The 27,230-nt window shown below is 41.5% G+C and overlaps 1 protein-coding gene across 9 annotated transcripts in view; it reads left to right on the forward strand.

The window, feature by feature from the left end:
• ABLIM1 (actin binding LIM protein 1) overlaps window positions 1–27,230 on the forward strand; it is a 185,719-nt gene that overhangs the window by 10,876 nt on the left and 147,613 nt on the right. For 8 of the 9 annotated variants that reach the window (XM_067536958.1, XM_067536948.1, XM_067536949.1 and 5 more), the window contains exon 2: window positions 24,504–24,638. In XM_067536958.1, coding sequence (XP_067393059.1) covers window positions 24,504–24,638 — 135 coding nt within the window. Of the gene's footprint in view, window positions 1–5,550; window positions 5,846–24,503; window positions 24,639–27,230 lie in introns of those variants that run through there. The other variant, XM_067536952.1, reaches the window with a different exon arrangement.

Below are 27,230 nucleotides of genomic sequence, written 5' to 3' on the forward strand. Positions count from 1 at the left end.
AGCCATTTGTGGGTATTTCTGTTTTGGGTTCATGTACTGTGGAATAATCTCCTTAACCTGTGGAATCTCCCAAGGGAAGGAGTGCAATCCCATCACTTGGAACAATGAAAACTTTTCAGCCTAGTCCAAATATATAATAAGGATCAGTCATATCCTGGTATGGAAATAGGCTAGATGACCTTAAGGATCTCTCTAGATTGCAAAACTGCACTGCTGTCTTTTTGAGGCATATACTAAAAGTTAATGCTGTAGTGGGATATACAGCTATGTCTGTCATGAACTTGCAAGCCCTAGGAAGGCTGAAGAACTTGCCTCTGTGCCCTGACAATTTACCAATTGGTGCAAAGTTTGCATCGATCTGTTCTGCTGTGCCTTCCCTGAGAAGTGACTGGCCAGCTAGTGTAATAGTCGGTGGGGCAGCTTCACATCAGGCAAAAGGCCAAATTTCACCCTGCATTACACGGGTGTGAACGTGGAGAAAGTCCACTGAAGTCAACAATGACTATACTCAAGCCAGTGGACTTACTCCCATTATGCCAGCGTCTGGGCTTGTGGTGCGCATTCCTGATTGTGCTGGGATCAGAGGACAGAGATGTGCTGCTTGGCCATGTTGCAGATGTGGTTAGGTAGGAGGAGTAAACTGGCAGTGTGGGATGTGAGGAACTGGAGCCAGAAAATGCTTGTTAACAAAGCTCAAGAATATTGAAATTAGAGACTGGTGTGTTTCCTTCTAAGGGGATTGGACCATTGTAAGTGCTGTGGAGCTGCTTCGTGATACCACTGTTGACCTTAATGTTTTCCCTCATAGCAGGCACAGTTAAGCTAGGACAATAACAGAGTGGGTCTCCTTCCATGTAAGAGCATGGAGGTTTTTGTGCTTGGAGAAAGGAGGAATTTGCCAAAGACAAGATTTTATAGCAGTACTGGCTCTTAATTGATTTAGGCCATATAATGCTTCAGCTGTGGATGCCTTCATCAGCATTTGTTGTCAAAACTGTGTTTGCCTGGCTTTGAACCAAATGTAGATGGATGTTCAGTTACGTTTTTTCTGGATGTTATTTAACAAAATTTTTTTTTCCCTCCCTGGATGTTCTCCCCCCCCCCCCCCCACCACCACACACACACACACACACACACAGAGTTTCTGATTACTGGCTCATGGTTCAGTGAACAAGTGATGCAAGTCAGTTTTGGAAGAAATCTTGGAAAAATCATGCACTGGTATTTATAAACTATTGTCATCTGTAGGGAATGAGAGCAAGATAAAGGCTTTGAAAGCCAACTCTTGCAGTGAGAATAACCATCTAAGATCCTGGTTAACCAATTTAATTTTTCTTCATTTTTGCATGTACTATTTTGTGTGAATGATGCAGGGTCCTTTTTCACATTAGTGGAACAGAACAGTCTGGATTCCTTGCAACAAGGTTTTTTTGTTTGTTTGTCTTGAATTTTGTTTGGGTTTTTGTTTTTTGTTTTTGTTTGTTTGAGGGACAGTAGTAATTTAAAAATCTAATTTTTGTCTGAATTTTTGTGTTTCCAGAATTGCTAGTCACTCGTCCTTGTTCTCTAGTTGGTGAGGTGTTTGAATAGATTCTGAAAGGTTGGCATAAGTCCTGTGTAGCCTAAGAATGTAAACAATGAGATTAAAAACAAAAACCAGGCAAGCATAAAAGTGTAATGCATTTGACTTTATTTATAATATCAGCAACTGATATTATATCCTTTGACTCAGGAGTAAATTACTTGGCTCCTGATCTCTCCAGTGTAATTTACTACAGTGTATGTTTTAAAGCTATTTTTACCTGCTTGCTAAAGGCTAACATTGCAGTTTTCTCTGGCTGGCTGATTGGGGGGAGGGAGTGGGAATCTTTCCTTGCAGTCATGGGTGAGATGAAATACAGCAGTGTTTATCTCTAGCACATGTGAGAAATGGGGGTAGTGGACTCCAAGAACAAAAAGTTCCAGATACCAGCGGTTAGCTGACATGTCAGCAGCTGCTAAAGTGGAAAATGAATGATGATTGTTGATACAAACTTCAGAGTGTCTAAAAATCACAGCAAAGGGTTAATCATAGCCATGTGTGTAGCGCCTTCTGGCATTAGGTAGCATAGCAGAGCTTGTATTTATGAATGAAGGTCAGACATGCCACTTTCAAGACCTGCTCTTCCTGCTGTTTACAAAATATTGTGTGACTTAAGAACAAAGCTAGGTTGAATTGCAGCCCACAGTGCTCTGTGATATGTCAGAAATGTGACATGATGCGCAGTATGTAGGGGCTAAAGGCGTTTAGCCCATCTTCACCAAACGGAGAAGCCGATGCCATTATTAGTAACATATTGAGTCATAGAAGCAAGAATGCTGAACTACTTGGGCTGCACCCCTGCTGCACATTAGGGAGCTAACAATAGAAGGCCAGCCTGCATTCATTAGGCAATAGGTGTTTTTTCCCACGTATTTCCCAACATGTCTTTTTATTTAAATAAAGAGTTAATTGAATAAGAAATATCAAGTCAAAGCTGAGAGAGAAATTAAATAAGACCGTCTTTTTGTTGGTCCGGATGGTGTATGTATATATACAAAACATTTGCAGTAAGTAAAATCTCTCACGGGCTGTATGGTCTGATTCTCCAAGATGTATCACCCATCTGCTGCTCTGTCTGAATGGTGCTTGCATATTGATCCTTTACAATCAGAGGTTTTCAATCAGGGCTACATGTACCCCTGGGGGTACTTCAGAGTAGTGTAGGGGGTATGCAAGAGAATCGGGGCAACTGCCCCAGGCCCTGCACTTCGGGGGGCTCCGCTCCAGACCCAGTGGGAGGTGAGTGGCTGCAGCCCGCTTCTTGGCTGTGCGCTGGACTGGGCGGGAAGCGGGGAGTCACGTACCGAGGGGGCCACGCCACCTGGTGTTTGCTTGTGGGGGCGGGTGCCAAGCTGGCCATTCGTGACACGTATCTGGGAGGCTCCTGTGCCCCCTGTCCCCACTGTGCATCATGAAGAGCCGGACCAGTGCCCCCCCCCCCCCATCTGGGGGGTGAAGCTGCCCCATCTGAGCTGGTGCCAGGCTGTGGGGCTGGAGCGGGAGAGCCGGGTGCCGCACGGTGGGTAACTGTGGAGGGGGAGGGTGACGGAGCCCACCCCTCATAGGAGGAGGTAAGCAGCATGTTCTCTCTCTCTCTCTCTCCTTTTCCTCCGTCCTTCCCCCCCCCCCCCCCAGCAGAGAATCACTGGTACAGACCCCCCTCCCCGGAGCAGCTGGGGGGTGGTGCTGTCTTGTGGGATCCGGGGACCCCTCCTGCCCTGTGGTGGGGGGGGCCCAAATGCAGGCTTGACCCCTGGTCTCTGACACCCAGGGGTCATGCCCCTGGAGTCAGGTGGGAAAACCATGGAAGGGGTATTTCAGGTGAAACCTAGAGGCTGTAGGGAGGTATAGTTTCTAAAAAAGGTTGAAAACCCCTGCTTTACATTAACTTCTTTTGCCCTCTGAAATAAAGGCTTTGGGAAGGAATTCCCTAATGGGGGCCTGAGTTCCAAACCAATTTCAGCTCTCCAAAGCCAGAAGTGTGGTTTAACTAGTGCATAACTGGGAACCAGGAACACCTGAATTCTGAACCCAGTTTATCCACCGACTTCTCCTTTGTTCTTGGGCAGATTGCTAAACTTCTAACCTCATTTCCCCACTCCCATCTGTAAAAGATGGGTTTTAAAATTTACCTGCCCAAAAGGGGTGTGGTAAGGATTAGTTAATGTTTGTAAAGTGATTTGTGGATAACTGCAAAGCATTATGAATAAAGACCTTTGGAGAAGGAAAATATGATATAGAAGTACAGTATTGCCAATCCCTAGTGTTTAAAAATCATGACTCAGTTCTTCCTCCTCTCTCCTTCTCTCCCCCCCCCCCCCCAAAAAAAAAAAAAAAAAATCATGAGATTGGCTTAAAACCATGATTTTAAAAGGTATATTTTATATTTATTTGCCTTCTGATTTTTGAGTCACTAGGAATCATGTTTTATAATGATTGTTAGGCAATAAATAAGATTATGGACCTACCAAGAATGGAGCCCAATTATACTAGGTGATGTTATAAAGTAGCCATCATTTACAAACTTTTCTCCAAACCATAAGGGCTAGAAACTTACGACTTTAAAAAAAAAAAAAAATCTAAGCATCTTGCCTAATAACATGACTCCAGAAGCTAGAGTTTCAGGAAAAAAACAACAAATATCATGAGACTTGCTATGAAATTTTGAGGCTTGGCAACACTAAGTGCTTTATTTTATGACTTATCAAATTAATGACCATCCTAATACCAGTGCTCAGTTAGTGCTGAAAGTCTGGTGCTTGGGAGATTAAACACTGGAAAACCAGAACAGTTACATGTCAGGACTCAGCCAGCAGTGCTGTTGAAAGGACAGAGATGTATGTGGAGAAACTTACAGGCAGTCTTGCTGTTTGACATCAGTTTTTTGAGCACTCATGATCTGTTTTATTTTTATTTTTGAAAGAATAACAAGAGGATTTGGAGCTTATATATGGTGTACCTCCAGTGCAGAAGGGAGACCCAGACCCACTCCAAGAAATTTCATTTCTAGAATGTTTTGACCTTTGCTCCTAAACCTAGTTGCCCTCCGTACAAAACAGTAACCTGTCTGGTTTTGGTGATGTCTGACTAACGTTTTTTAACAGCATTGTCTTTCCTTCAGAGTTATGAAGTACAGTTGATGTGCCCACTTTGCACAGGTCTCATTTGACTATTCCATTGTGTGCTGTGGTGAAAAGACATTAGGAGATCATCTCAGAGCCTCTTTGTTTTCCAGATACTAACATTTATGTATGCTTTAAAATGAAAACGGAAGTGGGTAAACAGTGCTCATCAAGGAAAGTCAGCTCTGCTGTCATTGCCCACTTGTTAAATTTCCGATCACCTTTGTGCTTTCTCTGACCCTTGGGAGGAGGCCCCCCAAAAATTCAGAAAACTAACTCATTATCCTCCTTCAAAACCCTCCTGAAAACTCAAAACACTTGCCAACAGTTGGGATGTTGGTATGCTAAGACCACGACCTGTCATGCTGACCAATATTGTTTACTTATACTTGCCTGTCTGTATCCCTCTGTTGTCTCTGTTCTTATACTTAGATTTTAAGTTTTTTAGGTTTTTTTATGTGTTTGTACGGTACCTAGCACAAGGAAGTCCTGGTCCGTGACTGTCTCCTAGGCACTAAAGTAATACAAATAATAATAAGCCGCATTTGTCCTGGATTCATTTTATGTTGACTCATGGCTCAGTTTGGTTCAAAGGAAAAATAATAAGCTAGTGAATATCTAGTTTGCAATTTAAACAGTTCCCGAGGCATTCCTCAGTGCTCCTCACATGCAATCTGTTATCTGTCACTTGGGGGAGAAATCTGTGTTGCCAGTGCTATCCTTCTTGGCAAGGAGAACTGGAAGGTGGTGTCAGTGACTAGAGATTAGGGACTGTGGAATTTTGCATTTGTTACACAGCAGCAGCTGCAGCAGGTTGTTCAGCAGAAGGGGCAGAGTCCACAAACACGGAATGAGCTGGCATTAGTCACAGTAAAAGTGACCGAGAGAGAGAGAATGAGGAGATAGGAGGCACAAAAAGAAAAGAGACCGTGACGCGCAATCGGACTGTATCAGATCTTGTGGAAAAACTTACCAAGGAAGAGACTTCTCTGGAATTAGCTGCCTCCTGCCCCCCACATTCCTCTTTAAATCACAGCCAAACATTGCTAGAAGGAAAGTGTGTGTGTTTGTAAATTACTTCAGTTAATCCCTGCTGTCTCTGCTACAAAAGAGGATTTATTTGCCATGGTGAAAGAAAAAGGTAATTTACTTGTATTGGAGTTGAAATGGTTTGATATGTCAGCCATCATAGCCTAAGGTTTAAACCCTCCAGGGAAGAGTTAAAATTGTTATGATTTGATGGCTGCTTTTTGTGAAGCCTCATGCCAATAACTTCCGTGAGCCACATTAAATATTTTTGTATCTATTTCCCCTGTAGTAGGATTTGGCGCACACCTTGTTTCAAGAGTTTGTGCAGCTTAGTTTTTGGTAAATGCTTGTTTGTAAATGTTACCTGATTTCTATTTTCTATCTACTGTTTTGTTTTGTTTTATTTTATACAATTCCTAGAGTGTTTTGCCACCAAATAGTTAATTTAAAAATGTAAATATAAATGGAATATTATCCTAGCCAGCAAGTCCTGGATGTGAGGGAGTATGTCCTTGTAGTTTATCTTTTTCTATAGAAATAGGCAGTTTTCTAAAGGGTTTTGTTTTTAGGGGTTTGTGTGTGTGTGTGCGCTTGGATTTTGCAAGCTGTAATTGAGACATCACATTTAATCATCTTAAATGACATCTTAAAGCTGCTGCTCAAGCAAAAGACAGACTTGGAGTCCAGGATGCTGGAACAATTTTTATAGGGGAGGTGCTGAGAGCCATTGAACCGAACTGTAAACCCTGTATATAATGGAAACCACTTCAAGCCAAAGGGTGTGGCAGCACCCCTCCACACCCTATTTCCAGCACCGATGATTGGAGAAGAGAAATCAGGGTGTTGGGTGAGGAGTCATTCGTTTCAGTAACACAGATCTGTCTTTTTTGTTGCATTACAATGGTATGAAATACAATCTAAATTCAGATATGACTCATGGACTGGAGCTAATTTTGAAATTTAATATCTTAAGTGGATTCATAGACAGTAACATAAGGCCTAAAAGCAATCTCTGCATGCTACAAAGAGAATCTATGTAATTTTCCTCTGCTTATAAATCTCTGTAAAAAGCAGGATGGACAAAATACAGTGTAGGAAAGCAAGCTGAGTGTCAAATGAGATTAATAATTCAGTAGATTTTCACCTCTTAAAACCTTAGTTGAAAATGAGTTGAGGTGACAAATAACATGGTTTGAGAGATCTTAACCTGGGCTGTCATATGAGCATGGCCAAACCATTAAAGAGTCTGGCATAGTTCTGGTCAATTAACAGACCCCACTTGAGAGAAGCCCGGGTCTGGAATGACCAGTACTGGCTGTGGGTCAGGTTTGCGGTACATTATATGGGTATTATAAGCCTCTCTCTAGTAGTAGTAAACCAGAGGTGATAGCAAGTGGTCAAATTGCTCAGCCCTTCATCCTTCTAGCAGAGGTAAATGGAATATTGTGCAGATTATCATATATGGAGATTGAAATTAAACTTTAAAAACTGTGAGGAGCTGTCTGGTCTAAAGATGTATAGCGCTTTTCATAAAACTTTCTGTTTAGATTGCAATCTGGGAATCAGAGGGGTGGGGATGGGAAATTTTTGCCAACACTTCTAGAGTTCAGCTCTCAGCGGAGCTGCATAAATACAACTTTGATGCCTGGGAAGGTGGTGTGTAAATCACCAATCCTTACATTTTTACTAAAAAGAAGGGGAATACTGCTAGTGTAAATAAAAGAATGCAGTATGTCAAAAATGTCCCATAGTTTCCTTTAGAAATTAAATCTCTTGGTTTTCTATAAAGTCCAATGCAATGTTTTTCCAATTCTATTAGTGCTATTTTTAAATAGTTAACATGCATTCAATTTGTTTTAGACCAAAATAAAGAGCTAAAGACTCTCTCCTGAGTCCACGTGAACAACTGCCAGTGATATCTTATTGTTACAGATTGCGAAGTCAGTCAGTAGCCCTTAGTATGTTTGCACATTTCCCCCCAGCCCCCATTATTTTTCTGCCTTACTATTATTTCAGACAATTACTACCACAACTCACCTCTCCCTCTCCTTTACTTCCCCCGCTTCATCCAGGACGTCAGGAGTTGCAGCTACTTTGGAGCTGACACGAATGCTACTCTGTAGTGTTGCTTGACTGCGAGATGGCATGCTGATGTGGTGCAGCTGATACCCCCTCTTCCAGCCTCTGCATGAGTTGCCTCTTTTTTTTTTTTTTTTTTTTTTTTTTTTTTTTTAAATGTACCTAAATTCTGCCAGTTTAATGCCTGGAAACCCCTGTTGGTTCACAAACAGTCTGGCCAGGACCTGGAGAGGCTGGTTTCAGCTTTATTTAAAAAAAAAAAATGCAATCCCAATTAACTGAAGTGCAAATCAGTTAGTAATGTTATTTTAGCAAATTAGCATGCTTCATTGTGTTCAGTGTAGAATGATTTCAGTGTGTGTCGGTCAGCTCAGATATGTGCATGGAAAAACATTGAGTCCAGGCTGCTCTTCTTCAGTCCCCAAATGATGCTGGCTGAATTATGATTGACTGACTTTACGTTTTCATTCCTCTGAATGTGTACCTGTCTACTTCTGATTACAGGCTTGTATTGATCTAGTTTACTTGACCAGATTGTTACTCTGTTACACTCAGGAGCACCTCGCCCTCTCAGTATCCAATAATGGGGGAAAAAAAGTAGTATGCTTGTCATTCAGTATTTGCTTTTCAGAATATCCACCTGTCACTCCACAATTAAAAGCTCTACTGTGCAGTGTAAACAGTGTATTAGTTTTGAATCTAGTTTGGTGGTAATTTCTAACTAAGGGCTGGCCTATAGAACTAGAGTAAGTGCTACCATGTTGAGGTTTTGAGTCTGACTTTTGAAGTTGAGGGCCAGATCTTCAGCTGGTATAAAATGGCCTCCTCCGATTAGAGTGATGCCAATTCACAGCAGCTGAGGAACTGTCCTGAGTCTCAATTTCTTGGCTAACAGATTCTGAATGTATCCAAAAATACAACTCCCAGCACATCAGAGTCTTGGCATTCTCATTGCCACATTGAAGAGACCATTATTAAATATTTGCTCCCCGTGTAGGTACTTACAGACCAGGGGCTCACAAACTAGGGGTCGTGACTGTTCATGGGGTTGCGAGGTTATTATGGGCGTTGTGAGCTGTCAGCCCCAGCGCATGCTGGTAAAGGTGGCATGGCTTTAAAGATCTCTTGGCACTTCTTAAAAGACTAACATTTCAGGAAGGTGAATTTCTTTTTGTTTGTTTAAAATCAGTAATTGAAACTGCTGCTAAGAAATGCTTTTCTAAGGGTATCCAAGACCTCTGATATGAGAGAACTTATTAGTTAGGACCATCTTTAGACCTGCCAAACGCAGGGTAGTCGTGGGTTGTTTTTAGGATCAGTGCAGATCTGGAGAAGCAGGGTCTGTAGAGTGACACGAAACAGCACAGCTGGGTTTAATTCCCCAGGAGGGGAGAGCTGGAGAGAGCAGGCTTTGTCTGTGGCCAGTAGCAATCCATAAAGAATCCTTTTTATATTATAGCAAAGTCTGTTCTCTACTTGGAAAAACACTGCACTAACCAAGTCTGTATTCTGGTAAGTATGATTAGTCCTTGCCCAGGGTCAATGAATGGATGTCTCCCATGCTTATTGTGGGCCTGACTGAGGCAAGCACTTCAGCACGTGCTTAAGCCCATCTCTGCTCAATATCCCATGTCTTTAAGTCTCATTGACCTCAGTGGGCCTTAAAATGTAAGCATTAAATTGCTATAGTGCTATTGGGACTTGTGTGTTTTTTTTTTTATTTATTTTTTTGCTGTGGGCCATTTGTATAGCTGAATGTTTTGCGTTTGCCTGCCCTTGTTGTTACACAGATACAGAACGTGTTAGCTGCATCTCTGTCTTGACTCTTACTTTGCAAATGTGCAGAAGACCTGATTCCCAGAAAGGGCTGTTGTTCATATGGCAGAGCCTGTGGAGTAAGTGTATGCCCTCATCAATTTTGCACACAAGAGCTGGCTCCTAGAGGCAGTAGCCCCATAGAGGATCATGTTGTTACATGACTTTGTGGTGTCTTTAATTATTGTAGAACTGGAAGGGACCTCAGTAGGTCATCTAGTCCATTACCCTGCACTCAAGGCAGGACTACATAATAACTAGACCACCTCTGACAGGTATTTATTTAACTCAGTGGTTCCCAATCTGTGGCCTGGGGGCCAGAAGTGGCCTGCGGGGGCTTTCAAAGTGGCCCGCGGCTCCCCTCCTGCTGACTGCAGAAGGCAGCCGCTGCCTAAAGACCTGGTGGAGTGCATTTCCCCAGGGCTAAAAGACGGGTGCAGGCTCCTTGCTGCAGTTAGGGGGACAGGAGATCCGTGCTCCCCTCCCCCTGGCTGTAGCAGGGAGTATGGCAAAGCACTCCGTCTAGGTCCATAGGCACTGGTATCCCTTCCAGAGCCAGTGGGAGGGGAACTCAGCGCTCCCCTCCCCTGGCTCCAGCAGAGAGCAAAGCATAGGGAGTACGGTAAGGTGCTGGGGTCCATGCTGGAGCCAGAGGGAGGTGAGCACTGATCTTCCATCCCCTTGGGTGCAGAAGGGAGTTACTGCCTTGGGACCCAGGTGGAGTGCACAGGGCTATAGGTCATGTGCAGTTTCCCTGCTGCAACTAGAGAGACGGGAGATCCACGAGGAGACAGCCTCCTCACTGAACTTCCGTCTGGCTGCAGTAGGTGGGCGGCTGCTGTGGCCCTTCAGGATTGTAAAAATTATATCTGTGGCCCTCGATCCAAAAAGGTTGGGAAACACTGGTCTGACTTGTTCTTAAAAACCTCCAATGATGGAGCCTCCCTAGGCAGTTTATTCCAGTGCTTAACTACATTGATAGGAAGTTTTTCCTAATGTCCAACCTAAATGTCCCTTGCTGCTATTTAAGCACAGTGCTTTCTTCCCATCCTCGGAGGTTAACCAGAACAATCTTTTACTTTCCTCCTTGTAACAACCTTTTAAGTATTTGAAGTTATGTCCTGTCTTCTGTTTTCCAGACTAAACAACCCCAGTTTTTTCAATCTTCCTTCACAAGTCATGTTTTCTAGACCGTTAATCAGTTTTGTTGCTTTCCTCTGGACTTTCTCCAATTTGTCCATGTCTTTCCTGAAATGTGATGCCCAGAACTGGACACAATACTCCATCTGAGGCCTTATCAGCATGGAGAAGAGCGGAAGAATTGCTTCTCACGTCTTGCTTACAACACTCCTGCTAATACATCCCAGAATGTTTGCTTTTTGTGCAACATTGTGACACTGTTAACTCATATTAGGTTGTGTTCCACTATAACCCCAACGTCCTTCTCTGCAGTATTTCTTCCTACCAGTCGTTTCCCATTTGTATGTGCAGTTGATTGTTCCTTCCTAAGTGCAGTACTTAATCCTTATTGAATTTCATTTCATTTCAGTGCTTTGCATTTTGTCCATATTGAATTTCATCCTATTTACTTCAGACCATTTCTCCAGTTTGTCCAGATCATTTTGAATTTTAATCCTATCCTCCAAAGCACTTGCAACAACTGCCAGCTTGGCCTAGCCTGACGGTATAATGCTAAATCCTGAGGCTGGACCTAAGGAGATACTGTGGTGATGGATGCTACAGAAGAACCTTGTTGGATAGATAAATGTATCATGGACACAGCTTCACTGTTTGGAAAATGGTGCTGTGGCTGACAACTGCTATTGCCTTTTTAAGATGCTTAAAATGAGGTCTATAGTGGGGTTATTGTTTGTAGCAAAGCAGAATTTGATCCAGAGATTTTCTTTCTTGGTGGAAAAATACCTTTTCAGTGAGGGCTTTTTTTCCTCTAGCTGGCATTCTTATTTATTTCTGTGCAAAATTCCTGCCGTTATTGACACATGTATTAAACTGTGTCAGTGATCTGTTTGCACAAAGATATTGTAACCCAGCTGGAAGGCCATTGGCTGAAGGACATTAATGGTTCACCTCAGAAATCTCACTTTGATATTTATGCTTAAAGTTATGTTTTATGTTTCTAAGTATCTTGCTGAATTCGGGCCTCTTTATGCCTGTTATTTCAATCTCTGAAATTCTTTCATAGCTATTTTGAAAGCTTAAAAAGAAAAGCTTAAATGATTAAACTAATTTAAATGTGCTGCTTTTGAAGACCAGAAACTAAATGCGGGCACAGTTGTTGTTGTTGTGGCTAAGAAGCTATGGCTTGTTTCTCTGTTTTGCTTTACATTTGAGTGCTCACATCTTTCACTGGGAGGTTAGAATTTTCATTCTCTTCAGAAAAAGCAATAGCATTTTCTGCAAACATCAGCACTTTCCACATTCTTGCTTTTGTGTATCCACTCTGAAGATTTCAAATTAACAGTTTTGACGTCTGTCTTTTTTTATTCATCACTTCTGAATAATATTTATGTATGGACATAAGATGTTGTTTGTGTGACTGTCACTCAGGATGTTGGTTACGGCTATTTACTTTTTGATCACTTTGTCTTATATTTTTATTTAGATGAGTGGCTTGAAATAATTGTGAGTCTTTCTGTGTCTTTTGAAGGAGTTTTTCTAGTGATACTCAGAACCTACCTACATGACTGACTTTTTTTTTTATTTGCTAGGTGCTATAGATCTTTAGGTGTTTAGTTGTGAGGAATATGTGTATCATGGCTTTAACTGAAATAAGTCTTGAAGAATGGGATTAATTGCCTCTAAATGTTATCTTTTTTTAAGTTTGCAGAGAATTGTATGTTAGTGAGAGGAAGATGAAGGAGAATACAAGGGTGCTAAGACAGGCTTTTACGGCATTAGTACTATACTGTCTCGATTCATATTTCACCTTTTTTCCCAGTTTGTGTCACAAAGAGTTCAGTGAAAACTAGAGTGCCCCGATGTCTTAGTGCTGAAATCTGGCATCACACTGAATCCAGTTTATGCTCCTGCCCTTTGGTTCACTAACTAGTTATCTCATAACGTCTGCTAGAAAGTGTGGTGTTTTTCATTCAAACATTGGCTGTTTAGTCAACATTTAATTGGACATCATCTGTTTCATAGCAAGCCTTGACTTGCAACATACTTGATTAGTAAGATCAGCACCTTTTGTATTAGTGATAGTAGTTTTAAGGCAGTTGTTTTTTTTTTTTTAGCTTTTCATTGATTCTGCTTCAGACAATACACGTGAACATATTGCATTAACTGTGTTGTTCAATAGCTTGTTTTATGGAAAAGATTCTTGGGTTTTTTTTTTCCTCCAACCTTGATGAACATAAGTGAAATATAAATAATTGTCTGTCTCTGTATTTGTGTAACCCTTCTGCCAGTCAGAGTTGGCAGTAACAAGGGCTGGGTTTAATATCCAGGGGTTCCTTTTCAACAGTACAACACAAAACCATCTTGAGCTCCCACCCAGTAACCTGGGACAATTATACACCACCACTTGGGTGCCTCTAGAGGCAATAATTTCCCTCTCACAAGCACAGAGACTGTGTGTAGGAAAGAAACTTTTAATAAAAGGGGAAAAGTGACCTGGCATTAGCTTGGGAAAACGCTGCAAGCAGGATCCATAAACATAAAACCACAAGCAAAAACACCCACCCCACAGTATGCTGGACCATTTCCTTTTGCTTTAGGTTCTTAAATCCAGCAACCAGAAGTTTCTTGAATGTGCCCCTCCCTTCACAGCACTCACTTACAGTAGTTGTCCTTGGTCAGAGAATATTCAGAGTTCAGAGATAAATCTGTGGAATTCACCTACCACCCTTGCTGGGGAAAAGGGAGAGAAGGCACTTTGCTCACCCCGCTGGGCCCCCTGCCGGCTGTTCGCCACTCTGCCCTGCTGGCGACTCACTGTTAAGCCAGCCACATGCCAAGTGTATTGAGGTCTCACCACTTAGCACAGCTCTCAGTGATTTCAGTCATCAGTTATTAGCCTCACTGCTAATGCACACCAGGCAGTCTCTTGCATCAGAGATACTACCCCAAGACAGATCTATGCTTAGACCTGGTTATCAATGATTTCAGCTCTGTGGTGTGTAACAAGACTCTCAATTGAGTCTTAATCAGCTCTGTTATTACACAGTGGAGAGAGGAAGGGTCAAATGGTGCCTAGGATTTTTAGGTAAGGTCCACACAACCAGGTACAAGTACCTGTCCCTACCGTCTTTCAACTCCACTGGGCTATGTCCCCTGCCTAGTGAGTGCAGTTTAGTTGAGGGTGAGTCCCTCAGTCAGAGTATGCCAAGTTCAGTTCTGCTGCCTTTGATTCACACAAGGATCACAACCCTATAGTACATCTGCTCCAATAACAGAATGACTTGTGATCCAACACCAGCCAAAAGTGATCATTTGGTCAAGGCAGTCCCATCATGTTGATCACCTAGTGGGTGTGTCCATGCAAACAAGATCAACTCCTGAAGTCCTATTCCCCAGATCATTCCTATATGTCAGGAGAGCTCATTCAGACCCTGCTTACATTTACAAGACAAGCCACACTGAAGAATGCACAATTTGGTTACTGGGCTAGATGTTTTCTTGGGAGACAAAGTATTTGTCTTGTAACTAAAAATGTATGGCCTACAACAGTGAAATTCCATCACCAACAAAATGAAGCTCAGGGCTATCAAATCGTGTCAAGGTACGTCTACACTGCAAGTTCCTTTCAGCAGCAAGTAGAGAACATACCAGCATAGCCCCTCTAACATGGGTATAAACAGCAGCATAGATGGTGAGGCACAGTTTAGGCACAAAGAGTAAATACATACCTGAAAGGTGTAGGTAAGTAAGTCCTCAAGTAAATACCCTACATGGCTCTGCTTGCCCAAGCCGTGCCTCTCTGTCTACACTGCTATTTTTAGCAATGTAGTGTCCTGCTGCTGGAGCCTTTCTCCTCTGTAGGAAAAGACTCCCCCAGCGGGGAAAGGCTTGGGCAGCTCCTCGCTATGGATCCCTTTCCCTGCTTCAGGGAAAGGCTGCAGCAGTGGGGAGGCAATAGAGAGAGGCTGCCAGCTTCACGTTGATGGAGCCTTCCCTGCTGTGGAGAGATTCTAGCAGACTCCTTGCTGCTGGAGCATTTTTTCTCTGTAGGGGAGACAGCAGGCTGAGCCTTTCCCTGCTGCCTCCCCCTGCCAGAGCCTTTCACTGACCCCGAAGCTACACAGTGCAGTGGGACACAATGCACTTTTCACTGTGGCGTGTATCTACATGTGCACTACATGCTGCCACCAGTGGTGTGTAGTGTAGATGTAGCCTATGAGAACTATGAAGGCTTTTAATATGGTGCCAGCATAATTTGTACCAGCACAGGATCTGGACTATGATATTCATAAATTGTACATTATGACAGATTGCATCCGTATATTACACTGCAGATATAAAACTGAGTAGTGTATTTGCATTGGCATTGTAAAACATGGGGAAGTACCTTTATTAATGCCAATAAAACTGTAAGGGTAGAATTACCATAAGTGCCAAAGTAAGTTAGGAGCACATGTCCCATTGAAAGGACGTTTGTTTCTAGGTCACGTGGATACTTTGACAATCCCACACTAAAGGAATAGGGTATTCAGTAGAATTAGTTCAGATTTACACCAGCATAAGTGAGATCAGAATCTGGACTGTAAGCCCCTGTGTGGCCAGATGAGAAAATTCCTCTATAGTGAATATACCTAATTTTCTTAATCTTTTGCGAATCACTTATCAAAACACCATTGAAATGAATTTGTCAAGCAAATTATGCCAGTCAGAGCAGGCACATATAAAAATATGATATATATGTTATAATGGGGTTTAAAATGGGGTCAAATGGGTGCTAGTATTGAATAACTAACTTCACTAGAGGGAGTCACTTGCTTAAAATTTAGCATATGCAGAAGTCTTTTCGGGCTGAGGCGTAAGATCCTCATCCCACAAGCTGTTCCATGCCGTGTTGATTGCAGCATAAGGGCCTTAAAAGACACAAGAGAGAAGAAAGGAAGGTGGGGGCTGGGTAGTGGCATACATACAAAGTGGTCAGAGAAAATTAACATGTCTTGTTCCATATTTTTAGAATACTATCAGTATTTAACTCTTGGCTATAATGTATTTGTGTAAAATTATTTATCTCCCTTGCCATCTATTACTGGTGTATTTGGTGCAAGCCTTTTCTTATTTTTATTCGTAATGAACACTAGAGTCTCTTCAGTTTATTTTACCTTTGCTTTACTCTTTATGTAAAATGATAGCTAACCCCAGCTTTATCCTTGTGGAGTGCACACATGTGCATGCATACATATATATTATTGCCTTTGATTTTAAAAAAGTGTATTTAATCCTAGACTTTATTACATACTTTTCAATTATTTTAAAGTCTTTTCATTCAATTTTTCCATATAAATTAGACAGACAGATATAACTCTCCACAACTGTTTTACAATTTTTCTTTTCTTTTCTTATAAATGATCCCAACCTACCATTCTAGCTATCTACTCCTCCTCATTTATCTTCAAGGCCTTGCTTTTCCCTTCAGAGGAGGCTGTAGCTTGGGAGTACAGTACAGATGAGATAATTAAGAACAAACCCATCTCTGGGATGGAGATGTGCTGACATGCAGTGTACTGTCTACTGTTGAGGTAATGGGCAGAAGTATCTCAGTTGCTGCGGTCTCTGCAATGACTGGAGAGAGAGTGATTCAAAACGGATCGATCATGTTATGTGCTGTGATCATGCCCAGAATTTTCCTCTCTGGCTATCGACAGAAGACTTGAGAATAGATAAGTTAGGTGCACTTCATTAATTCTGATAGGAAAGTTGAGGCTGACAGAACATGTTATGGCTTTAATTAAATAAGACACTTAATGAGAAAGTGCCAGTTATTCTCAAGACCCCTTTGCTAAACAGTTAGCGAAAAAAAGTTGGGAATTATTGGCCAAGGAATTGACAAGTTTTCTTTTACAGGACTAGGACAGAATTCACACAACTTGTGCCTTTCATATCTAGATGTAGCTCACATGACCCATCTCATTCTCTAGCTTGGCATACACTACATGATTGCCAGAAGCTGGGAGTGGACGATGGGCTGGATCACTTGATTTCCTGTTCTGTTCATTCTCTCTGAAGCATCTGGAATTGGCCACTGTCGGAAGACAGGATACTCGGCTAGATGGACCAATGGTCTGACCCAGTATGGGAGTTCTTATGATTGTGAGGCTCTGTTTTCCAAATAATGCATGGAAACTAGGAGAGGGCAGCGGATGGGAAATATGCATGTGCCTCTCTGTCAGAATGAGTACATTGGATGGACAGTATGCTGTTGTGTAATCCCCCTGAAGTGACCTGAATATATGTACATCACTATAGCATATAGATGTGCATCAGTTGCTGGTGGTGTCATGTATCCCTTCACTAATTCCAAATCCAAAATAGAACTGGTTGGAAAAACCTGAGGGGAAGATTTTCTCTTAACCTATTTCATTTAAGATGAGGACAAAGACTACATCTGGGAATAAGAAAAATCAGTCACATTTACTGCCTTGGACTGTGATAGTAGCCTCTTCCCCTTACTCCTGTAATCATCCAGGCTGCATGCAGGGCAGTGGCAGTTGGGGAAAGTGGCTCCCTACTAGTATAAAGGTAGTTTCACATAAGCAACTCTCTGCATTATTTTTCCTCTGTGTGACTCCAGTGTTGAGCTGAAAGTGATTGTTTTACATTGCAGCTGTTTCAGGACGAGCGTTTGTTAGAGCATTGAATATATTCGTCCACTCTTAAAATCCCAGGAGGTTCTGAGTGTCATCGGCAAAGTATACCCTAGAATCCAATAACTAGAGTGCTCTCAGCACACTGCTGCAAGTACTCCGGACCTTGTAGGGTCAGGCTTTAAGATGTCTCTGGAGTTTTCTATTACACAACCAGGGTTGGACTCTTACCCGGTTCAGCACTGTGAGAGTTGTCCAACTGCAAACTTAAAAGTGGCTTGCGAAGTGAGAGGGAGAAGAGGAGGCATTTTGACCAAGGCCACCATGACACACGTATGTTCTCCTGAACTGTGTCATGGGATATTAACTTTCACACCGAATGGATAGGACTTCTGATTTAAGGCCCCATCTGCAAGAGAGAGCATGAATCGCACTTCATCTCCTTTGGAAGACAAAGCGTTGTCAGTCCTGTTGGGATTCAAAACAGTGGTTTTTGGAAATTTGAGGAACTGGTGCTCTGACTTTGTAGGTGTAGATAATCGCAGTTTCCTATTCTTTACCCAAATAGGAGATTGGGCAAGTGAATAGCCTTGCAGCAGGATGGATAAAAATTTTGTTTTTTTTTTTTTTAATTGAATTTTTAAATTTTATTTGTGTGGGTTTTTTTTTTTTGTTTTGTCTTTTTGTTTTTTTTGTTTTTTAAATAAACTAGTTTCAAATTAAATCTGAATTTAATACAAAATATATTAAGGCCTAAATTTATTATCTCTGAAAACATTTAAATAAATTTATTATGCTGAATCCATGAGCCTCTATCAAAACTTTGAGTTAAAGGCTGCTTTTCTACACAAAGAAGCAATCAGAGGAAAAACATCTAACTTTTGAGGTCAAGCTGTACAAATGTGGCACAATAGGTCATGTACTGTATTAAGGGCTTGTTTTGTTTAATAAAATTCATTTATATGCTATTTTGGGTGTTTAATTAAATTTCAGTTACCATGCTAATGCAGCTTGACACAAATCATGAGCAGAAATTTAATTATCTAGTAAATAAGCCATATATCATTCATCATTTTTAACATACTAAAAATGTACAGTTAATAGGATATGAACATATTAAGCTATATAATTGTTTAAATAAATGTATATAGTTGTTATAGCGTACCCTACTAGTATCAAATATTCCAGATCTAGTGTGAAGGCTCTATTTAGTTGTAAATCAACATGTTGTAATGTTTATATCAACTGACGAGATTGCACCTTTCTTTAGAAAATAACTGAAGTACAAATACAAAAGTTGATTAAAATTGAGGCTTTCTTCTAAGTGACTTAAATCCATGATTTAAGTCAATCCTTCCTGCCTTGCAGACTGGAAGAGTGTGACTCCATTTCCTGACTGCCAGCCTGAGTCTGCCAATGTGCAAATGAGTCTGAATCTGGAAAATGGCCAAGTACTAATGACTCAGACAAAAATCAATACTTTCTAAAGTACAGAGGTACTTTGACTTCAATGGGAGTTTTGCCATCGACTTCATTGGGGAGCAGGATTGGGCCCAGCGTATTTGCTGTGACCTCGCCTTTGCAGCATCCTTATAGTGAGACATTTCCCAGAAGCTTCTCTCTGATTTGTGGTAAAAGAGCCAAGCTATTCTGTGGCTTGCAGCAGAGGTATGGAGCCCTGCCAGCAGAGCCTGCAGTTGAGTCAGCATTCATCAGCACGGTTCTTTGGTTTCCAAAACAGTCTTGTGTTAGGATCAAGATTCAGGCACAGAAATATCATGAAAACTGGCTGCAGTTTGTTTTTCTCTTTTTAAGGTGATGGTTTTTATCTCGGAAATGTTACTCTTTAGGTAATGGCTGTAATTTCCAGTTGGAGAAAGAGTGGGCTAAAAAGCGGCTTTGTCCTTGGCTGAGACAATGATACACATAATTGACATTAGCCCTTTTGTCCAGTGAACTGCTTTTCAGAAGGCAGCAATGACATAACAGATTTAAAACTCCCAGAGCAAATGTGTCCCTTTATTTTGTAGGAACATGCTTTAGTTTGGTCAAGTGGAAGTTGGGTTATCGGTCTCTGTCTTTGAAACAGTGTGTTGGGAGATGAGCATTGCCTCTTTTTAAAATTAGGTCTCTCTCATAGAGCAAACTTTAATATTAGCTAACCAAGGGCTGGATTCTGATCTCAGTTACTCTGCTGCAAATCTAGGTCAGTGGAATTACTCCAGATTTATACCAGTGTAGCACCGATATAAAATGTATATTAGCAGATCATGATTAAGATGAGGTTTCCATAAAGAATAGCAGGTGGCTGGAAAATAAAGCAGGACTAAAAAACACCAAGTGCCTGCAGCACTAGAGGGTTCTTGTCTCCTCAAATAACTGTGGGATCTGATGTGTGTTTCTCTACTTAAATATAGTGTAAATGACTTTGTGAGTAGGAAAAAATTGTCCAGGTAAGGCAGGACTCTTGTGTAATGTTCTGGCATGGACACTCAAAGGACTAAATGAGCTATTTCACAGACCTTTTACTTATCTGGCTTGTTGACTTAGTGGAATCCTGCAGTAAGGGACAATGACTTAGGTAACCTGGTCTTGGACAGTTCTTCTGCACATAACTTTGGTTGTAAATTTGGTTCTTTATAAAGGAAGTGGCCACGAGGCTGTTTCCAGTACACAAGTTAACTTCCAACATTGTAACTGCCCTATAAAATAACAAGAAACATCACTGAAAATTTGTTTTAATGATCTGTTGTTTTGCTCTCAAGTCAATCCATGAAAAGCTGGAAGGACTGTAACAGCTTAGGCTTCAATATGTATAGTAGGCTTTTCAGTTAAGCTTGAAAAAAAGAAAAATTTAGATAAATATTCAAAGAAATCCTCATATTTCTGTTCACTGTCTATTACTAGCATCTCTTAGCGCTTTTCTACATACAAAAGTAGCACTTGTTCAACTAAATCTAGTTTTACAAAATCAGGTGAGTTTAAACTGGTGTAAACCCCTGTGTGATTTTTTTAAACCCATGTGACATATTGATTTAACACTGGGTGTATCAGTTTTGCCTGCTCCTGTAAATGTACTGATATGAGCTAAATGGGTACGTCAGATTTCAACTGATACAAAAGTTTCAACAGACAAATTTACACTGGCTTAGCTAAATCAGTATGAAATCACACTTTTAGTTAAACTGGTGCAACTTTGTGTGTAGAGTCAATGAGTACTTGAATTTCATTGATTTCACGTTAGGTCTGTGGCATGTATACACTTTGTTGTTGTTTGTTTGTATTGTAGTAGCATCTAGGAACGCCAGTTTGTGACTAGAATCCAATTGAAGTAATGTACATGCTATGCATATGATAAGCTCTGTTATGACTCTCTCATCTCCTGAAATCCTTCTATTTATATACGATTTATATCTGTTTCTTTTTAATTTGGTTAAAAATGTTTTAGAGCTATATTATATTTAAAAAAGCTGTAAACGTCTCAAATATGACTTTGCATATTATTCTAAAGCAGGTGATATGGATTTGCCCTTGGTTAGTGGGAAATGGCAAGAAACTTTTAATTGCCTTCATGATAACATGGTTTTCTTCTACCTTGCAAAAGAGATTTGCAAAGGTCTTTTAAAACAAGGGATTTGATTCAGGCCTATGTGATTCTGGCATTTGCCAGCATAGCCCAGGGCAAGACTTCCTGGTGCTGAAAAGTTTGTCCTGAGCTGGTCAGCACCACTCAGAAGGCTGCTTTACTGGAAAATATATGGTTGTGTTAGAACTTAGCCTTGAGGAGTCTGTCTGGGCTGACGCTTTAAGGTAATGTTCTAACACCACCTCATTTTCTAGTGAAAACCAGCCCCAAAAGTAAGTGGGGAAGGGGTATGACCATGTTGACTGACTTTTAGGTATCTAAATGGCCTCCATTACCTTAGTGTCTGTATGCCTTACAATCTTTAATGCATTTTTCTTTACAATATCCCTGTGAGGAAGGGCAGTGATGTTCTCTCCATTTTACAGCAGGAGGATTGAGGCACAGAAAAGCCAAGTGACTTACCTGAGGTCATGCATGAAATCGGACCCAGATCTCAAGTCTTAAGCTGGTATCCTAACCACTGGGCCATCCTGCCTCTCTTGGTGACTAAATTAGCAGGACTTCTGCGGTACCTTAGCCATGGTTTAGAGTAACTCTCTGGCACCATCCCTGCCAGTGCAAAAATCCGGAGGGTAAATCCTTTCTGGAGTACAGCTCTCTCTGCTGATGCAGGTGGGGCTTGAAATGTTTTTTTTTTTTCTTTGCTTACACGGGAATTTATTAAGGAGTTAGAGCAGAATATTGCCGGGAAGTGGAGGGGTGAGGGTTGACCTTGCACCATTAAAATGAATGAGAGCTTTGCTATTATCTTCAGTGGGCCCATGGTCAGGCCTATTTCTCACCATACAGATCTGAGAGGCAAGTTTTGCTCATAGTATTTTAAACTAACACAAGGCAGCAGTTTCTAATAGGTTTGGATTTATTTATTCTTCTTTTGTACTACTTAATGTATTAACTTAGGTACAAGTTTATTTAATAGTCTTGCTTGGAAGAATAATAACCCTGCTCTTCCGCTCCAGAAATAATATTGCATTACAGATTAGGAAAGGTTCACTCAAGGCAATGTACTTATGGGTTTTTATTTAGAAGTAACTGCTAATTAAAATATTAGTTGGCATTCCCCTCTGTGTTCTGCTTACTCATGTGGATTGAATCTCAGTTCTAGGGATATAGATGAGATAATATGTACCGTAGAGGAAGAGGTGTATATAAAGCTTCACATTCCAGTCAAGGAATGCAGGCAGCTAAGCTTTCTTGAAATCTTTTTAAATAGAAAAACTGTGCTAACCAAATGACAGCTGCCGAGTTATAAGTTTGGCTGAATTTGAAGATAAAAATTGTTGCCTGAAATACTTGTTTCCTTTAGGTTTAGTACGGTCATTCTTTCTGTTCACTATTTGTTGCCCATCTAATGTGTACAATAAATAAACTACAAAATAGCAAAGTTTCTTCCCCAAAGAATTTATGCTCTAAAGACATGAGCACATACAAAACAGAATAAAAGAGTGTGGCTTTATAGTGAAAGGACTTGATGAAGTGGTAGGTAGATTTCCAGAAGATTCCTTAAGGAGGAGGGGGAACTCACATGGCAAGTACTAGGTGGGAGGCTGTTTTAACTGTAAGCCCTGGTGTGAAGGAAGTTTGTAAAGTTAAGACTGGGAGAAAGTCTGAGAGTGAGTGGCCAGAAGGAGTGCTTGGCAAAGTGTAGGGTGAGTGAGTAAGAGGAGTTGAGAGCAGAGCTGTGGAAAAGGGTGGAGAGGTTTGAGAGCAAGGGGATACCGGGAGGATGAGTATGGCATAAATACACAGGCAGACAGAACTTTATACAAATGCTAGCAGAAGGTAGTACGAAGATTCAAGGGAAAGGTGGAAACACAGAGTGTGTATGTGTTATCCTAAAAATACATTGGTGAGCAACGTCATTATTTTGAAAATAGTATACCGAGGAGCAAAACTTTCTGCTAGTAAAAACAAAAATCACAGGAAGAGACATCAGTTAGATTGGGATTGTTCTGGATACCACTAACTACCTCAGACAATACAAGGAGAGCCAAATTCTGCCTTGACTTGTCCCATGCTTTTCTGTTGCAGTCACTGAGGGGTTTATTAGGTCCTAGGCAGCTCTTAAGTGAAAGTTAAACACTGCTGTATGGAAATAAAACACGGAGCAATAAATGGTTTTATTATCGCAGTAAAGTGTGGCTACAAAGCTGACCGAGATCTTTCCTTTGCTCCTGTTCAGAAGCTACTCACTGTGGCAATTACTGGAGTTAAGAATTTAGGGCAAAGTGGAATGTCTTTGTGATCATTTTACATGCCAATACCCAGCGTGCTCTTCCCCTTCTCACTGCTCTTCCCCAGCCATGTTGTGAGTCTACTCTTGGCAAGTATTGCTGAAGCGTGTGTGTGTGTTGCTTGTTGGTGCTCCAAGTTCCCTTGTGGCTGCTTTCTGAGCTTAAATTGAGGATGGTTTTCCCACTTCTGTCCTCTCTAGCAGTGATACTCAGACTGAGGCTCACGAGCTGCAAGTGGCTCTTTAATGTGTCTTCTGCAGCTCTTTGTAGCACATGATATTAAAACACTAATTTAATTATTAAGCAATCTAAGTTACTAAGTAAGATACTAAGTAAGATACTTTTACTATGTTATTAACCAATTAAGTTATCAACTTGCACTAAGTTATTAACTTTCCGGTGAGATATACACACACACACACACACACACAGTATTGTAAATGAAACAATGAATTTACATTACTATGACTTAATTGGGTAATGCTGATCGCTAATTTGGCTCTTGAACCATTGAGGTCTGATTATCACTGCTCTATAGCCTTTCCTATGTCTGGCTTGTTCCTCTACACACAAGAGCCATATCCTGTTGAAGTCAATAGGAGTAAGAACAAGCCAGTTAGACAAACAAAAGAAGCTAACTTCAGACACACTGTTTCTGCACTTGCGCTCTTGTATGCTGTAGTAGTCAGACTCCGTTTTTCTGTGCATGCATCCCTCCCTAGGACTCTAACTCCTCACAACAGATGGGATTCTAATTCAGTTAGTAGTACATAAACCCAAGTTGCTGGGTTAATTTGACTTCCCAAATTTACATTGAGAGGACTCCTATTTCTTTTTATTATGCTGTGGTTGGGATTCCCTCTCAGGTTATGCTTGCCCAGTTTGTTCTGCCCTGCTTGCCTGTTGTGTGTCTTATGTACACCCTGGAATGGTAGGCAGTACTTGTGGAATCGGTGACTGAAATCATTAAAGGATTTCCTCTTTTTATATTTCCCTGCCTGTCTGAGTCCAATAAGGCAGTTGATATTGTGCATCACGTAAAGCACCATTTTATGGAAAGGGTACAGGTGCACGGAATCCCTGTTAACATGTTCATTTGTTTGATGGGTGTACAGTGGAGAGATTGTATACCACTCACTGGTGACTGAGAGCACAGATCTATGGAGGGAAGAAAACCCTATATTCCTTTTCTTACAGTGATGTATTTTGTTTTTACAGTGGCCCATTCCCAAGAACCTCAGCACTCCACTGAGAAGCCTGTCATCCACTGCCATAAATGTGGGGAGCCGTGTAAAGGCGAAGTGCTTCGTGTCCAGGCCAGACACTTTCACATCAAATGCTTCACCTGCAAAGGTATCATATTCACACTTATTTGGAGTAAATGAATTGATACATGTGAATGGCTCAAACCAGTTTGTCTTGAGATGATTGTGAGGGTTTAAACTTGGATATTGTCATTGACTCCATCTCTGCCCACAGCTGTGGGCAATCAGACATCTGTATTTCTCAAACTATAGAGTTTCAGAACTTGTGGGTGGGGAAGATGGAGGATGACTGGAGAGTTGGCTGAGTCATAGGTGTAAGAGCATCCGGCTGCATGGCACCAAAAAGATGAAATTCTCTAAGCAAATGTTTTTAAAAAACAGATGACACTAACAACCGGATACTCTGCTCTTTCTACTATTGAATCCAGTGATTACCATTACAGGGCCATGAACTCAAAATAACACTTGGCTCTGAATGTTTCTATTACTTGCTATCATTGCAAGTAATACCTAAGATTACTGTAACTGAAAGTTGAAACTTTGTACAGCCCTTTGTAGGTAGTCATATTTCTTTCTGTATGGTCGGTCAGGCTCTGATCAGAACCAGCATAGATTGGGATCTTAGCAAAGTTCTCCTGTTTGTGTGGGGAATAAGAGAACATTAAAAGGAGTTAGGGGCACCTGTAACTATTTCTAAATCATTTTAAACAAGTGACTGGATTTAGGTTGACAGTGTCCCTATGGGATTGGGCATGTTTATGTTGTACTACATGACACAATGGAAGAGAAAATGGTCGGGAAACAGAAGTGGCCATCTTCTAAGGTCTCATTATTATAAATAGCAAGGGGAAAAATAGGCATGTTTTTGGAAATTTGTGGAGAATGTATTGCCTCCTTTGACATGACACAAAACATGGGTTCTATGTAAGACTCTTGTGTGCATTTGATAGTGTTGTAGATCATGGTTCTTCAAGTGATGGTCTCTGTGTATGCATCATGCACCTGAGTTAAGAAATTTTTAGGAAGCAGTGTCTGTTGATCTGATGTGCACAGTTGATCTCCTCGTGCTCTGGACTGAGAGTATAAAGGGTAATGTGAACTAATGCCTCTTCAGTTCCTTCATGCCGCCACATGACCTGAGTTGGAATCCTCTGTGTCCACTTCAATCTTCTTCTATTTTAATACCTGTAAATACAACTTGTAATAAGCTTTAGTATTTTCAGTAGTTTAGATTTACTGTTTGTAGTGGTTTATGTTAATATAGTTAGTTCTCTCCACCCAGGGGAGCTATCCTTTGCAGAGCGGGACTGTGCGAAGAGTCCTAGGATTCAAGAACTGTCTCCCGCCCCTTTCTTTCTCCATCAGCAATGAACACCAGTGCTGCCTTTATTGCCTTGGTGAGGCTCACATTGCTGTCAAGTGCAGTATCTGCCACTTCTTCCCTCCCTGAACTCATGAGGGATGAGAACTCTGTCTATAAAGCACCTCATGGAGCAGGCTGAGGCCCCATTCAGATCCAGGCAGGGGAGAGTGCATATATAGTGGCTTCAGACTGCAAACCGTGCTCCTCTAAACATGAGCTCTGGAGTACATACTAAAACTCTTAAGCCTAAAAAACACTCATGAGACTAGGGATTATGAATATAGACAGATTCTCATTCAGATCTGCCTCTAAGAAAAAGCATCCCTCCCCATCTCAGTCCAAGTCGGGTGAGTTTTCGTGTGTGGGTCCTAAGGAGTTAGGTCCTCATAAACCTGCTTTTTAAGAAGGCAAGGAGCAAAGGAAGAAACATCTAATGATGGTTTCAGCTGTCCCGCAAGCCAAAAAAACAGTACCCACCAGCCCTGTCTGTGAGCTCCATACTAAAAGCCCATTCATCAATTCTGGTGTAGTCCATATGGGATCCTTCGAATACTAGACCATTGGACACCCTGGATTTGCTGGTCCCCTCCTCGGGGGCTCCCCAAATGCCAGGAAGGACCAAAACATTTACCTCATCAGAGGATATTTTTGCTTTGTTCTACCTACAATCTCCAAACTGAAGAAGAGGATCCTCTCCTACTGTATCCACAACGTGGAACATCCTTCTTTCAGTACCACTGGCACTGCTGGTACAGCAGGAGCTTTCCCCTGCAAGGGAAACAAGCCAGGATAGAATCCACAGGTGATATTGGAACCTTCCACCTCCTTTGGAATATGGCTACCTGCAGACAATTGGTATCCTGTGCTATGGAGCCCACCCCCACTGGCTAATCCTCTTACTGGGCTCCATGGGCTCCATATAGCAGACATCCTGGATATGTGCAAGAATCATACTGACCCTCCTCTGCCAGCCGATATTAACTGGCTCCGTCAAAGTTTGCAGAGGACGAAGTTGAGCTGGATCGAGCAGTTCTTCCAGTTTATCATTCTCTTCCACAGGATGAGATGGTAGCGCCATCATTTCCTTCCCCACCTGATGACCATGAGCAGTATCAGGAACTGTTACAGAGGATAGCAACCAAGCTCCAGATATCTCTCGAAGGACCAGGACGCAAACATGGTATATTTGACATCCTCCAGCCTTCTGGCCCTTCTAGGGTGGCCCTTCAAGTCAACTAAGTCATTTTGGAACCTGCCAGATCTTTGTGGGAAATGCTTGTGTCTTCTGTTAGCTAAAGGTACAGAGTTTTTATTCAT

Source organism: Emydura macquarii, unplaced genomic scaffold (genome assembly GCF_026122565.2).
Source record: "Emydura macquarii macquarii isolate MOO-44397 ecotype Brisbane River unplaced genomic scaffold, CSIRO-AGI_Emac_v2 contig_3692, whole genome shotgun sequence".
Lineage (NCBI taxonomy): Eukaryota > Metazoa > Chordata > Testudines > Chelidae > Emydura > Emydura macquarii.